The sequence below is a fragment of the Engystomops pustulosus genome, chromosome 8, assembly GCF_040894005.1.
Source record: "Engystomops pustulosus chromosome 8, aEngPut4.maternal, whole genome shotgun sequence".
NCBI classification, from domain to species: Eukaryota; Metazoa; Chordata; class Amphibia; order Anura; family Leptodactylidae; genus Engystomops; species Engystomops pustulosus.
In genome coordinates, this window is record NC_092418.1 from 78627824 (window position 1) to 78643511 (window position 15688).

At 38.9% G+C, this 15688-nt stretch overlaps 1 protein-coding gene across 1 annotated transcript in view; it reads right to left on the minus strand.

Moving 5' to 3' along the window:
- Nucleotides 1-15688, minus strand: part of LOC140075443 (uncharacterized) — a 163721-nt gene that overhangs the window by 14618 nt on the left and 133415 nt on the right. Inside the window, exons 45-54 of the mRNA XM_072121366.1 lie at nt 15118-15169; nt 13201-13378; nt 8666-8781; nt 8412-8583; nt 8021-8274; nt 5043-5256; nt 3367-3476; nt 3126-3276; nt 1243-1377; nt 1012-1115 (exon numbers count right to left, since the gene is read on the minus strand). Coding sequence (XP_071977467.1) covers nt 1012-1115; nt 1243-1377; nt 3126-3276; nt 3367-3476; nt 5043-5256; nt 8021-8274; nt 8412-8583; nt 8666-8781; nt 13201-13378; nt 15118-15169 — 1486 coding nt within the window. The remainder of the gene's footprint in view (nt 1-1011; nt 1116-1242; nt 1378-3125; nt 3277-3366; nt 3477-5042; nt 5257-8020; nt 8275-8411; nt 8584-8665; nt 8782-13200; nt 13379-15117; nt 15170-15688) is intronic.

The following is a 15688-nucleotide window of genomic DNA, read 5'->3' on the forward strand; positions in this document are numbered from 1 at the left end:
TAACCACCTGAATTCAATACCGGCACCTCTGTAATTCACTGCAGTGGGAAGTGCAGAATGGCCACAAAACATCAGTCCACTAATATCAATGGTGGAGGTGCTGGGTGTCTCACCTTTCACCCATTAATGATCTATCTTATGCATAGGTTATTGAACCCATGCCTAAGTTGTGTGATGCCTGGATATCCACATCAAAAGTACTGGTTTCTTAGAGTTAATATGTTTTATTAAAGTTTTTTTTATTGTGCGCCATATATTGAGCTTCCATATGGTATCAAAACAGGAACAGCATCTGTTAATTTTATGTTTATGTAGAGAAAAACAAGCAGAAATTGTGAAAATTTTAATTTTCTTTAATACAATAAATTTTAGCAAAAAATAAACCAAAAAATAAACTTTTGTAAACTTTTCCTGTACAGAATGATGGCAAACATAAGTATTTTACATCATCACTATATTATCCAAGAACAAAGGTCACCCCGTCTATCCATTGTGTGCCTCCTGCCAGTAGCTGGTGTATGGACTCACTGGGAATGCTAGATTTACCACTTTTTGAGGCCTTTGACCATTTCAACTTTACAGAACTTTGTACCAATATAATGCAGCCCAATCTGTCTAATGGAAAGTACTGAACATTTAGGAGTTAATAGCACTGGCCTGGAAAACCCCATGGAAAATTTCAGTGAAAGTCACTTTGAGATGCAAATTCTTTTCCTCAGCTTGTGCATGGAATTTAAATCCCATCCACTTTGCTGCAGCTAAAAATCTCTAACGTTTCTCTACATCACCAGCCTTAAAGGGATATTTCAAGACTTAGAACAGCACAGATCTCCATCCTCTGTGTTGTGTCCGTGTCTGGTTATTACAGCTAATTTCCGATATACTGGAATTGTTGCAAGGTAATTAGAATTAACTCCAAATCCAGTTCAGTTATTAATATTTTCATAGGGAACAATTTATCGTAGAGCATAATTTTTGTGACAAGAATATTATGTAGGAATAACTATTTACCTGTGAGATGTCAGTATCACTGCACATTTTTCTTTGACTTCTTCAGAGATGATTTTCCACAGATGTCTTTTTGTTTTTGGGTCCATTCCTGAACTGGGTTCATCCTAGAGGCAATGATCATTAAGTACATTATTACCACTTGGGATATGGCAGACTACTTTATAATAGTCTTCTGTAGTTGTTACTGTGTAATGTAATATTCGGTAACTGGTGAAGTACTGATGCACTTACCAGAAGGAGGATGGAAGGCCTTCCGACAAGGGCGAGAGCGGTCGAGAGTTTGCGCCTAGTGCCACAGCTGTAATTGGCAGTGATCCTGTCTTTGTATTGTACAAGTTGTAGTTTATGAAGTAGCTGATTGGTTACCTGTAAAATCATACACAGGATAAAGATATTAATGAAAATACAAAAAGGCTTGTCTACTTTGACAGTCCCATTTCTAATACAAGTTTACCAATTTTAACGGATAATGCATGGTCTTCCTTCTGGGAAACAAATGAGTCAGTAGATATCAGACTGAGAAATTCCTATAAGGGCTTCAGTACAATTATGGTGGCTATACAATGCTCTACATCCAAGGGTTTTCTGCCCGTTCACGTCCTCTTTCCTGAAGGCCACACACCCTTTGTTGGACAAGTCAGAAAAGTGCAAAAAATGGTCTAAAAGCATTGATACATGTGTAGTAAGGCAACAATGAATTCCCTTCATAATCTGTAGATATACCACATATTATCCAGATGTGAATGCCCCTTTAACAGGGTATATGCAGCAGGAAAATATTTGAACTACAGAACCCATTTAATGATCTTCATCAATTTCTTTTTTTACTTATTAAAATTAGACAACAAAACTTTACTTTTTTCTAATGTGTTTTCTAATTTCTAGCCCCAGTTATAGGGTCTACCATCTTGCTTGAGCAGTGATTAACAACATTTAGTGATATGCTTTACAACATCTGCATCTCCATAATGGTCAATAGCCTGGAGCCCACTCATTGAGGTCTATGTAGAGTTTTCTAGGTATGTTCTGTGCAGGTTGGATGGTTTCTGTATTCTTCTATTGTAACTCTGCCTGTGATGTAAATGTGGTGTAGAGAAACCCCATAGAAAATTGCCAAGGTTTCAGTCTATTATTATGCTTGGAACCCAGAGTAAAAATTGCAGGATACTGTAAGTTACTTTTTCTGTAACACGGATAGTTTCTTTTTTAAAAAAAAAAATAAAAACATGGCTTAAAATTCAGTCATTTTCTTTAACTTTGAGAGTAGAAATTAAAGCAAACCTGTCACCAGGAATGTCATTTTTAGCTTATGACAGGTTCCAATAACCTATTCTATGCTAAATTTAAAAAAAGCCTTTGTCAGAATTCTGAATCATTTCAATAGTTAATATAAGTTTAATTCACATTACTCCCTGGTAGTGATGTATTGTTCATGAACAAACCGGCTTCCGATTGCTCACTTAACCCCTCCACCAATTGCCTCACCACCACCCCTTTAACATGATAATATCAGGTTAAAAGTGGTGCAGAGTGGGGGACTGGCTGGACTGAGGCTCCCTATTATATATTTAGAATAAGCTCTTTTTAGTAAACAGAGCCTAAACATCATTCCCATCACTGCTCCCTGGCAGTGGTGAGTCCCATCTGAGGGGGAAGCTGCAGCCTGTGCGTGCCTGTGTCAGTCTCCTCTAATGCATCTCCCTCCTCCTTTCCCACTTCCTGTCATGTGCATTGAGCAGACAGGGGAGGGGGGTTGTGTAGAGTAGAGGAAGAATCCATGAGGACTTACAGGCAAACAAGCAGCAGCTGCCCCTACTGCGGGACTCACCACACGCTGCTGACAGGGAGCCAGGTAATGTGAATTAAACTTATATAAAGTATTAAAATGATTCAGAATGCTGACAAAATAAATTTTTAAATTAAGCATAGCTTAGGCTATTGGAACCTGACACCAGTAAAAAATGAAATTCTTGGTGACAGGTTGGCATAAAAGTCACACGTGGAATATTGAATTGGTTGCTTAGAATGTTGTGGCATGTGAGGCAGATGGATCAGGACTTCATATCTGTTGTATTGCTCATATTTAGCATTAAGCTTTAATAAAACCAGCTTACATGTTTTATCCTTTTTTCCGGAATTCCATGTATCCTGGCATAATAATATAAATGTTCTTTTCCAGTCAGCAATTCATCTAATGCATCTTCCTGTGGACAGTACCCAAAAGACGACCAGTCTTTGTTGAATCCCAAAACATTCACCAAATTCCTGTGTGGCAGATACATTAGAAGTCAGTAAGCAGTGTGTTATTCTGCTCAGTAATGAAAAACATTTGTAATACCGACAGATGATATGTACCCGAAATGATTCCTGACTTGGATGTTTCCAAATGATGGTGCTATATCGCCGGTCAGCATTTTGAATGTTGTTGTCTTCCCAGCACCGTTCACGCCAAGGAGCCCAAAACACTAAAAGATAAAAAATATATTAAGTAAGTGACAGAGTACTGAACCTGAAATAGTAAAAAAACCCAGCTCTTAACTATAAAGGAAAAAGAATGGGTTAAAAAGTATTTTGCACATAAAAATCACAAAATAAAGACAAAAATTTGCTCTACTCCTGTATCTGCCCATGTTCACGCTACCTTGCCGTGGTCCTGTAGCTAGGCTGTTTCTCCTGGTGGAACACTACTGCGATCAGGGTCATTATAAGGGGGCCCTGCAGTGTAGCATAGTGTATTACACCATATGTCCACACTTCTGCAACACCAGTTATTTAAAGAATGTGTCTCCTGCCCAGAGGAGAGGTGTTACTCATTGGTGCTGAAGGCTCCCCCTCTCCAACTGCTTTGCCCCTGTGTCATTCCTCGCTGTTGTTCTGCTTTTCTATTAATGAATTACTAAGCTTGTAATAGACAATCACTGTCATCTTCTCATCCCTTCGAGCAAGGGATTGTGGGAGAGTATAAAAGAAGTACCTGAGACTGCAGCTCTGAATGTGACTGGAGTATCAGAAATGATATAACAGCGGTTTGATACTCCAGTCAAACCCAGAGCTGCAGTCATCTGAGATGATGTAACAGTAAAAAGATGATTGCCATTCTGGAAGTGACTGGAGTATCAGATATGATATAATAGCATTGATACTTCCATCATATTCAGAACTGCAGTCATCTTAGATTATTCAGCCCTGGATGTCAATAGAGTATCAGAAATAATAACAATAGATAGATGATTGTAGTTCTGGATGTGACTAGAGGACCAGTGTTGTTCAGATATAAGACTGCTGCTCTGGATGTGACTGGAATATCAGAGATGATATGATGGCAAATATAAGACTGCAGCTTTGGGTGTGACTGGAGTATCAGAGATGATCTTATGACAATAAAATAACATTGGCTAAGCGCATCAATCAAAATCATATTAATTCACACGTATGATGTCTTATACTAACAATGTTGTTCGTTTCCTATAACAACCAATCACAGCTCATATTAATGACCTGTAGCAAAAAAGATGCTGATTGGTTTCTATCCAGCATCTGCCACCGCATTCAATAGACAAATGGCTTCTATACCTTGGCGTTAGGTTACTAAGCATATTTTGGAAAGCACAGGGGGAAAATTTTCACTCAAAATATGATCTATGACGTTCCCCTGAGTCACAGGAGACGGCTATGCAAAGTTTTGTGATTGTTAATGCAATGATGCAGATTCCTTTAGTGGATATACATACATACATACACTCAGCTATATATAGTAGATTTATAGATGAATTAAGAATATATTGTCGCTGTTACCTACTAACTAAAGACAAATACCCAGAATTGCATTGAAAGTGGTCTTCTAGGAGGCTGATCATTTCACAGAAGGCAGTAGACATAAAATATGATAAAACCACAATAAGTATGGTCTGGATAAAGGGATGATCCCTTTTTTCAAAATGTTTGTATACAGATAGATAGATACATACATATGCTGATAATTCAGTACTCATTCAGTACGCAGTGTTTATGTATTGAAAATTGCTACTTACCTCTCCAGGTGGAATTCCCAAGGTCATGTTGTTTACAGCAATATTATTCTTGTAGACCTGATAGAAAATTTTTGTGAGACCTTGCAGAAGCAAAAGATCTCCATTAGCATTGCCCGATTCAACACGATTCCTTTCATCTTTTACATCTTCATCCTCCTGAAGGGTCTTCATTTGTATACTGTAGTGCTTCAAGAAATTCCTCTTCACAAATGTCCTGGTGCATTAAATAAATAATACTTCAATTCAAGCGGTGAGGTAATCCAAACAGCCTTCTTCCCATTATTACAGGCTCTCTCTCTAATTCTCAGTTATATATTCCTTTTCTTGTGGTAATTTATTGTTATAAAGTTTTTAAGTCTAAAATGATTCCCTATATAACCCAGTAGTCAGGTGAATTATTTTGATAAATAAATCAGACGTGCTGGTCTGATTTCACGGACACTGAGACATGCAGTGGCGTAGCAGGGCCCCATAGTAAACTTCTGAATGGTGCCGCCTTACCCCTTAAAAAGTATTCATATAGCATACACACACCTACATACAGTACCATATACACACTGTGGGCCCCATAGCAGCTGCTATGGCTGCTATCCCTGTAGTTTCGCCCCTGCTGTCATGATTACAACACAGAGCTGCTATTTTGTGGGGTATGGAACTATATAATAATTTGATCCCGTCCTCTGCTCCAGGCCGGATCATGAAATCCTCAAGAGCACAGACCATACACGGAACAGACGCGACTACTGTAGATTGCTGCATGCACTACCTAGAAAATTATGTTACTCCTCAAGGAAAATGTAATATTCTGCTTTCAGACTTTAAATATTCAGTAGGTTCAGTGAAGGCAAATTTCACAACGTTGTAAAGTACATGGGATTTCCAACTCCAGAATTCAGTACACTTTTTAATTATAAAACCACAACTTTCCTTAAATTGAATCAGGTTTTAATTGCTTTAGTAACTACATATATACATTAGCGCATCAATTCATTGGCACTGTTGTGATGAAGTAAATAAGACATTTGTTTGTAACACAACGATATGAAATAGTTTAAAAAGTCCACATATATTAGCAGTCCCTGGATTCCACCATAGACCAGATACATACCTTACTAATTGATGCTCAACTTGTATGTCTGTACTCCCATATGAAATGATTAAGGGCATATATACATTGCTCTTTATTCATCTGTAGGTGGTATGGAGTGGTGTTGACCACTAGCATTAGACATCAGATGTCTAATGAAACTTCAAAATAACTAACAATATCTGGTGAAGGGGGCGATCTCCCAACATGTCACAGGATCTGGTCAACGCCACTCGATACCACTGAGCAAAGGATCTCTGTTCTGGGTCATTTTGCAGTTTTGTATGGGAGTACAGCACCAAATGATATTGCCTATTGTGGAATCCCAGGACTGCTAACACATATGGACTTTTTTCAACTGTTTAATACCGGAACTAATCTAATCCTGTGTGAACTGTGTTATAACAAATGTCTTACTAACTTCATTACAAGAATACAACTGAATTGATGCACTATTGTATATGTACCGTATATACTCGTGTATAAAAAAATGTGCTGAAAAACCTCACTTCAGCTTATACACAAGTCAAGAAAAAAATAAAAAATGTAATACTCACCCTCCGGTGTCCCGATCTTCAGCGTGGGTCCCGATCTTCAGCGCAAGGCTCCCGATCTTCAGCGCGAGGCTCCCGATCTTCAGCGCGAGGCTCCCGATCCTCGGCGCGGTACCAGGAGGCGACGGCTCCTCTTCTTTCTTCTGTAGCAGGCAGATCGCGTCCATGCGATCTGCCGGCGGGCGCACAATAAGATGCAGCGGTGTCGCGGCTGATGACGTCATCAGCCGCGACAACGCGGTATCATAGTGCGCGCCCACCGACCGATCGCATGGACGCGATCTGCCGGCTTCAGAAGAAAGAAGAGAGTAGAGGAGCCACTGCCGTCTGGTACCGCGCCGAGGATCGGGAGCCTCGCGCTCAAGATCGGGACCCGCGCCAACGATCCGAACACCGGAGGGTGAGTATTATGGGTTTTTTTTTTAATACGCTTGCCAGGGGGCAGGCTGTATACTTTATAGGGGCAGGCTGTATACTTTATGGGGCAGGCTGTATACTTTATAGGGGCAGGCTGTATACCTTATGGGGGCAGGCTGTATACCTTATGGGGGCAGGCTGTATACTTTATGGGGGCAGGCTGTATACCTTTTGGGGGCAGGCTGTATCCCTTTTGGGGGCAGGCTGTATCCCTTTTGGGGGCAGGCTGTATACCTTTTGGGGGCAGGCTGTATACAACATGGGGGCTGGCTGTATACAACATGGGGGCTGGCTGTAAACAACATGGGGGCTGGCTGTATACAACATGGGGACTGGCTGTATACAACATGGGGACTGGCTGTATACTACATTGGGACTGGCTGTATACTACATGGGGACTGGCTGTATACTACACCCTCGGCTTATACTCGAGTCAATAGGTTTTCCCAGTTTTTGGTGGTAAAATGAGGGGTCTCGGCTTATACTCGGGTCGGCTTATACTCGAGTATATACGGTATCTAATAAAGCAACTTAAAAAAGTGATTCAGCTAATGGAAAGTTGTATGGTTTTGTTTGCTGGAAAATATTTTCCTACATCCATCCATACATACATACATACATCCATCCATACATACATACATACATACATACATAAATTCATACATACATACAATCTACCTGATGGATAAGACCCTAAAATATGTACAATAATAAGTCAGCCTATTATTTTATATATTGATACAACTAGTCTTTCTATTGGAGAGGTGACAACTTTAAATGTACCATTCTCCCCCCAAAGTTGAAAGTTGCACTGCATCATAATAACTTATTACTGTTGTTGACATTGTACTTGACTGTCATTTACACCTGGGTTATTTTATGTGTCAAACTTCACAGGACATCTTGTCAGAGACACTTACTTTACACTGTAGATGATCCCATCATTTATTAGCAGTCGTACGATGAAGCAGAATGTCCCTTGGACAACCATGGCCACATACATGTAACCCAGAATATCCATCCCAAAGACATTTGCCTTTTCATAATTTCCAAAGATCTCTAATTGATCTTGTATGGCTTGTTGTTGAGACAGCGTTATCAACCCATAACCAAAGCAGAACTGAGGGAAGATCTTAAAAACGTTTATGAGGGTGTTGTAGGTGTTGTTTAGGCTCTGCAAAAACAAGACATAACACATGGATTGGTATGACCTGCCAATACTAAACACATTTTGGCATGATTGCAAAATATTTCACAAAATTATACTAACTCATTTATCTTTACAGGTCGATTTAGAGATGTGATAAATACCTGATAATTTGCGTCACTTGTGCTAGTTTGTTGGGTGAGCATATAAACCACAGACGAGGAGATGATGGTATTAATGCCAATGAACAGGTTGATACAGACATAGGAAATAAAAGCCATTCCAGGGTTCTTGAAGGTTCCAGCTATCAGGTACATCCATGAGAAAGTAGCGTAACTAAAAGAGAAAAAAAATTGTAGTTCTCCAACTGTGGAGATAAGGGTCATGTAGCTAGACCTCTAAAATACAATGAACTTACCCAAACAAAATAAATAGTAGGGACACGGCTCCTAGGTTCGGATACTCATAGAACGCAGGTAGCTTGAAGGCTGCTATCATTGCTATAGAGAGTGCGACTGGAATGAAGTAGATTGCCTAAACAGGTAAAAGTAGGAATTGCTTGTTACTTACACATACACATCAAATATTTCATTGTAGTAGAGGAAGGTTTGTTTAGTTTTTTTTAAGTGGGGAGCTACATAAAAAAAAAAATTTCATTTTCATATTTTCAATCCCGTGAGTATACTCTAGCACGGTAGCTAAGACTTTTCAAGTGTCACATTTTCCGGACTACACAATCGTAAAAGAAAAATGAACCCAACATGTTGGAATGTGAGTCATAAATGAGTCAATAGCAATGTACAGTACAAAGAGATACTAAAACTAATACTAAAACCGGCCTCTTATTATAGAGAAGACTCTGTAATTGTACTGGACTGCTATGGATTTCTGATGGAAATTCCAATAAAAGGTTTAACCTTCTGACCGCTCCTTCATCACTCTTGTGTATGTTCTTACTAGATGGGAGGAATCAGCTCCTTATTCAAAGCATGAATGTACTTTTAATTTATTCTACCCAAGTCAACCAAAAGGTCATTTAGTGGGCATCTATCACCTCTAGAGAGTACTTTTGGTGATAAATATCTTTTTAAGGAAATCTACCAACTTAATCAGGCATGATAAACCAAGGGAAATTCCTCATAGATCAAGGCACTGTGATGTGGTAATCTTCTTATATATCTTATCCATGGCCTCCTTTCTTCTAAAATCAACTTTGAAAAATATGCTGATGAGGTTGTACCCCTAGAGCTCTGGCTCCACAGGCTGTTACACTGCGCAAGAAGCTCTTCCTCCCTCCCACTGTGTGATAAAAACTCACTGCTGCCATAAGATTACATCAGGCAGAAGGAGGGGGAAGTGCTGAGGAAGCAGAGGGGAACAGAAGGATCACATCACATCTGCAGCCCAAAGAAGACTAGAAGAAAGGACTGTGAAGTAGATTGAGATGCTGGAGAAATACACACACAGACACTGCTGCTGGCTAGTGTTTTACTGTCATTTACATCCACTTCTAAGTGTTGTTGTATAATATCCTTTGTTCTACTTCTATTTAAGATAAATCTCCTTTTCTTTATACATACAATATATGACAGAATCAATTCCACCCACCAGCTCAGGGACAACTGAGAATTAAAGACAGAGCGTTTGTGGAGAAAAACTGGTGAAGATGTAAGTCATATATAAGTCATTTAATGATGAGATACAGGTCTGTTCCTCGAGTACATTCACAAATATTGTTGTCTTGAAAAGTTACATGGATCAACAGACATACTTTAAAGTGTAATTGTCATTTGAGATGATTTTTATATTGTGTTGGGGGGGGGCTGTGGTTAACATTTTTCTAATATACTTCATAAACAAATTCTGCTTAGTTTGTAAAAAAAAATCAAGCTACTTCCTCCCATAGCGATCTGAAAGTATGGTGAATTTCCTAATGAGGTATATTAGAAAAAATGTTTACAACACCCCCCCCCCCCCCCACATACAATATAAAAATTCATCTGAAATCTTGATTACATTTTAAAGGGGTGACTTTAAGTTACCCTTTCCTTAGTTACTCAAAAAAACACCACTGCTACTCTCCCCTGGATGTGTTTTGTGATGCAGTTTTTCTCTGAGATGAGACAAGGTATAAAAAGTCAAGCAAATTTTCCATTATAGTAGGAAATACTAAAATACCCTTTTAGTCATAATGTCATATTTTTTGGTGTAACATTTTACTGTACTGAGTTTAGTTGACTCTGTCAGTTAGTTAAGCTCTGCCTTCTAATAATCCTTTGCTTGGATTGCATTGCTATTACATTGCACTGGAAATAGTATTCTAATGTGTGTCTAAGACCTAACATCATTATTTACATATTTTATAGATAAATACTAAACATTTAATGTATGTCACTTAAAAATATTTTAAAAAAACCCTATATATAAATGTTAAAATGCTTTATAAAACGGGTCGTATCCAATCCTATACAACAGTCATGGCGAACCTTTTAGAGACCGAGTGCCCAAACTACAACAAAGACCCACTTATTTATCGCAAAATGCCAACACAGAAATTTAATTTGTGATTTATACTCCCTTCTCTATCACAGTTTTCATTGATACCAGCACCCTGAGGACACCAATAAAGCAGAAATAGTCCCAGGTAGAGCTGTCACTTTAAAATAACTCTGTGCACAGCAAGTCCTGGGCTGTCTGGGACTGCAGGAAGATACCTGGAGTCCTCTCTGGTGATGGCCTGGGTGCCCAGAGAGAGGGCTCCGAGTGCCCCCTCTGGCACCGGTGCCATAGGTTAGCCATCACTGCTATACAATGTATAATTGTTTTGCACAAGATAACTGTAGGTAACTTTTGCCTTATATTGTGTTTATATAATTTCCATGAATTGTTGTCTAAACACACAGACAAGTGTGAACTGCATCTACTCCTCATGACTTTACTTCATTTTTATTTTTGTGTTTCTAAAGTGCTCAGTCAGCAGATTACAACCTCTAGTTCATAAAGTGTAGTGACAAACACATGACAAATGACAGAGGCCTGTCCTTCGCTGATCTTCTTAGTGATATACCCTGTCACTGACAACTCCAAGGTCAGTCATGGAGTTTTGGCTCTGACTGGGCCTATTAGGGTTAATGAGGTGTAAGAGACAAGCAATGTAGCCACAGTAGCACAGACAGAGTTGGATGACTGGAGACATTTGACTTGGCTCTGGATGCAGCTACACTTTCCTAAATGAGGGCTTAAGGCAGCTGTCTGTGATACTTGAAGATTTGTATTAAATATTCATATGTACTTTCCAAATATTACATTATGTTACAAGGCAAGACGGCAAGCATTTTGCTTATCAATGTTAACAGAGGAAAAAATATAGAACATTTATACTTTCAGTGGAGTGAAGAGGATTACAAATAGCAAAAATAGAGATAAAAACCTGTACATATAAATATAAAATATCCTATGAACACACCATTATACCACAGCACATGTGTATTATGGTGTAGGCCCTCCTTGTGCTACCAATCCAACCTAAAGGACATCTACCACCAGGATGAAGGATTGTAAACCCAGCACACTAACATACTGGTGTGTGCCACTCTTTTGTAAGCTTTTTATGCCCTTGTTTTAAGAAAAAAAAAGGCTTTAAATGTTATACAAATGAGCCTCCAGGCTCCATTAACACCTATGGAATCTGGAGACCCTCAGGCTCATTTGAATCATTTTAAATGCCTTTCTTTTGTAAAAAACAGGGTATATGAAGCTAAAAGAAGTGTAGATCCTGCCAAAGGGGGCACACACCAGTTTGTCAGTGTGCTTGGTGTATAATCTTTAATCTTTAATCCTGGTGGTAGATGTCCTTTTTATAACACAGAATTTGATTTTACAAGAAAGCACCAAGACACTTCTAGTAAATCATTACAGATCTTAGACTTTGTGAGCCAATCTTTCCTGGATTGTGCTGATATTTACAGGAAATACCATAGATGTGCAATCAGATCGAGACCTGGGCAATTTGGGAACTAAGTCAACTCCTAGTGAACTATATATCTTCTTCTTTAAACCAGTCTTCAACAATATCTACAGTGTTGTAGTATTTTTTATGACATTTTTTCTATCTTAGCCAAGATTACCTGATCATCAATTTGTACTACAACTACAATAGCCCTATTATAGGAACAGACCAGACAGGCCATTCATCCTCACTCATACGCCTTATGGCCACAAACTTATGCCTTTTGTAGCCTGTCTGTCATCAGCCTGTGGGTGCTGCTCACAAATGCATTGACCATAGCATGGCTCAGGGTGCAATGAGTACATGGCCGTGGGCATGAGTGAGTAGAAAAATATTCCCGGTGTGTTAGCCAAAATAAACAGCTAGTACATGTCCAAAAAAAAAAAAGTTTGTGGGAATGAGGCCTTACTAAGTCTCTGGCACCACTCTTGTCAATTTGTAGTCATTCGCCTGCATTCCCAGAAACCTGTAATCTTGGTTTTGGCCTGATGAACTTGCTGCTTTGTTTATCCTACCCCTTGCCCTTTGACATGTTGGGTATACGGTAAAAAAGTAGGTGTATATATACATATACATATACAGGGTCAGCTCCACGTTTTAGTAGGCCCCTGTGCAACAGAGCCTCAGTAGGTCCCTTTGCAGTCAACTCACGTGGAAGCTTTAAAAATTCAGAAACTAAAACAGTCTCCTGTTTCCTAGTTTATCATACCAAACAACCCCCTTATGTTTATTTTATATAAGACCCCACGCCCTATGAATTCATTACATACGTTCCCTCTTACCCCCATGGATTCCTTATGTACAGCTTTATGTGGGCCCACCAGCAGCTCAGGGCCCCAGAACTTGACCCAGAGTGCCCAGTCCTGGCGCCGGCCCTATAACTGGATATAGAAGGTTCTATATCTGTATACATATTCATTATATTAGTAATGGTGTATATTTACCAAGTCATAAAGGAAATTTGTCAGCCAGTAGCAAACTTCTCCAATCCCAGCAATGTGCTGTAACCTCTTTGACCCATTGTGATACTCCTTTACCACATATGTGACAAAACTTGCAGTAGTGATGGAGTAGCCAACCAGAATGGAGAGTGCCACCAGGGTATTCACCAATACAGTGGTCCTGCGAAGAGAGAAGAATGAGTCTCTGAGGGGGAGCTCGCAGTCAGCAGATGGGAGCTGTACACTTCTTGGGCTCCTCCATTTCTCAACTATTACTTATGAATAAAAACACAGGGAGCGCTGCTACACAGTTGTTAAAGAGATAAATAATGGTGCCTGGAAAAGCGGACAGGTAAATACATCTTCTGCATTACTGCGGCACGGCTTTTAAATTATGAGTGTGACCATAATACCCAGAAACGTATTAAAGCCCTAACAGAAAGAAGAATTTCTCGAAATCTAGAATCCCAGAGGAGCACGCGGATACATAAAAGACGGCAATATATTTTGTGTGGGGATGAAGCGTTTGCATGGAAGCTTTGCTGCTGGATTCTTTTATGTGCCATGGCTTTTACTAACCACTAAATTACATTGTAGAAATCATTTTGCTATCCTTAATTACTATTAGTTGATTTGCAGTATCCTAGTTGTTTAAAATACCAATATATAGTAGATATGTTTATCTAGCATTTATTATACATATGGAATTGCTTATAAAGCAATACTAAACAAAGGTTATAAAGCTCTGGTTGCATTTACTTTGCTACTCAAGAAAAGCAATGTCAATGCATCTGTAAGTTGTACTCTGCATCTGTATACAGGTCAAATATGTCACAATAACATACGGTAAACACTGTCTGATGTGAATCATCATTGGATGTACACTAGACACTAATTTGGCATCTCCTAGATTGTATGTTCCTATTTTATGTTATGATTTTTACATTTAATTTCTCCTAATTTTAGCAATGAGAACTTTATAGCTTCAAGTCTAAACCTACTAGAAATGTTTTGTCACGGTAGCACCATTGAAAAAATATACCGTACTGGTCTCATTGTATGACTGTATTTATGAGCAATAATTTTTTCCCACCCCTCCTCACAGTAAAGAAACTTCCTCAACCGTTTTATGATTTCTCGACTTGTCAAAGACGTCAATACTGTGTTTAAAAATGCTTCTTACAATTTGTATGAAGATCTAAATAATAAAAGAAATGTTTGTCTGCCTACATGTCAGTGCTCTAGTTTCCCTGTTTTTTTGCCCCTGTGTTGTGGGGAATCAAGTTGCCCCTGAGCAGGACCCAGAAGTGAGATACATACATGCTATGAATTTCACACTATGGTTTTACTTTATTTGGGTTCTTTTTTTTGTGTATATGGGTTATGTTGTGTATATATATTGTATGTGTGTGTGTATATGCATGCACATGAGTGGATAAAGGTGTGATTGTAATTCACAAGTGTCAGTATACAAATTTTAAGTGGAAAGGAGGGCCCCATTCAGAAGCCTGCTATGGGGCCCTGCCGCTCCTAGTTACGCCCAGGAAGGACCCAAAAGGTTCCTCTCACCATTGTGGGGTAAACTGTATTATTAATGACTTATGGGTCCTTAGCCTGGGGGCTCTACTACAAGCACAGCTTTAATTTTGCTTAGAGCACTTCTTAACAAAGAAGCCAAGTATCTAAACTACTCAAAAACTTGCTGTACTGTATGTCAGTTGATTGATGCAAATTACGTCAGAATATGGTAAATTTTTCGGTTGATCTGTCCCAATCGTTTTAGAAATAGGTTGGTCCACACATTCAGAAATAATGGAAAGCATCAAAGTTTTCTTCTATTTTTGAATCTGAAGGACAATTTGGTAAGAATGAGAATCTTGTATATGTATGTAATTAAAACATGAATAGAAATGATCTTACGTTGTTCCTTGTGTTATAGCTCCAGGGAGAGGTGCGTTGTAGACTGAAATACCTGTAGAAAACATTCAATAGTCAAATAGGATTTGTGGATTTCTATTATATAAAATACAAAAATTTACTAAAGCTTCGCATAATTGACTGATTTGGCCAGCAGCTATTACTTCCAACATGCACATGCACACATGGCTCGGATAAGCATGCATGTGTTCTAGATTGGTAGAGAGGAGTAATTAGTTGCTGCTGTGAGAACAAACCTATGTTAGAATTCCTGTTTTCCCATGTCACCAAACATTATCTTTATTGGGTAGCTTGCAAGGCCCCATCCTTATACATACAGTAATATAATTTTGTTGCCCTAAATTGAAGAGTATGGTTGACTTTACTCTTGTTTGTATAGACAAAAATACATATCAAATATTGAGCATAGGGAATTATTATGTAACTGGTTTAAATAAGATTAGGTACATATAGCTAAGGCCTCATGCACACGACCATTCTTGGTGGGTCGTAAGATAGCTGCAAAAACGCAGCTATTTTACAGCCTTCACCCCACGGGCAGTGTACGGTGACA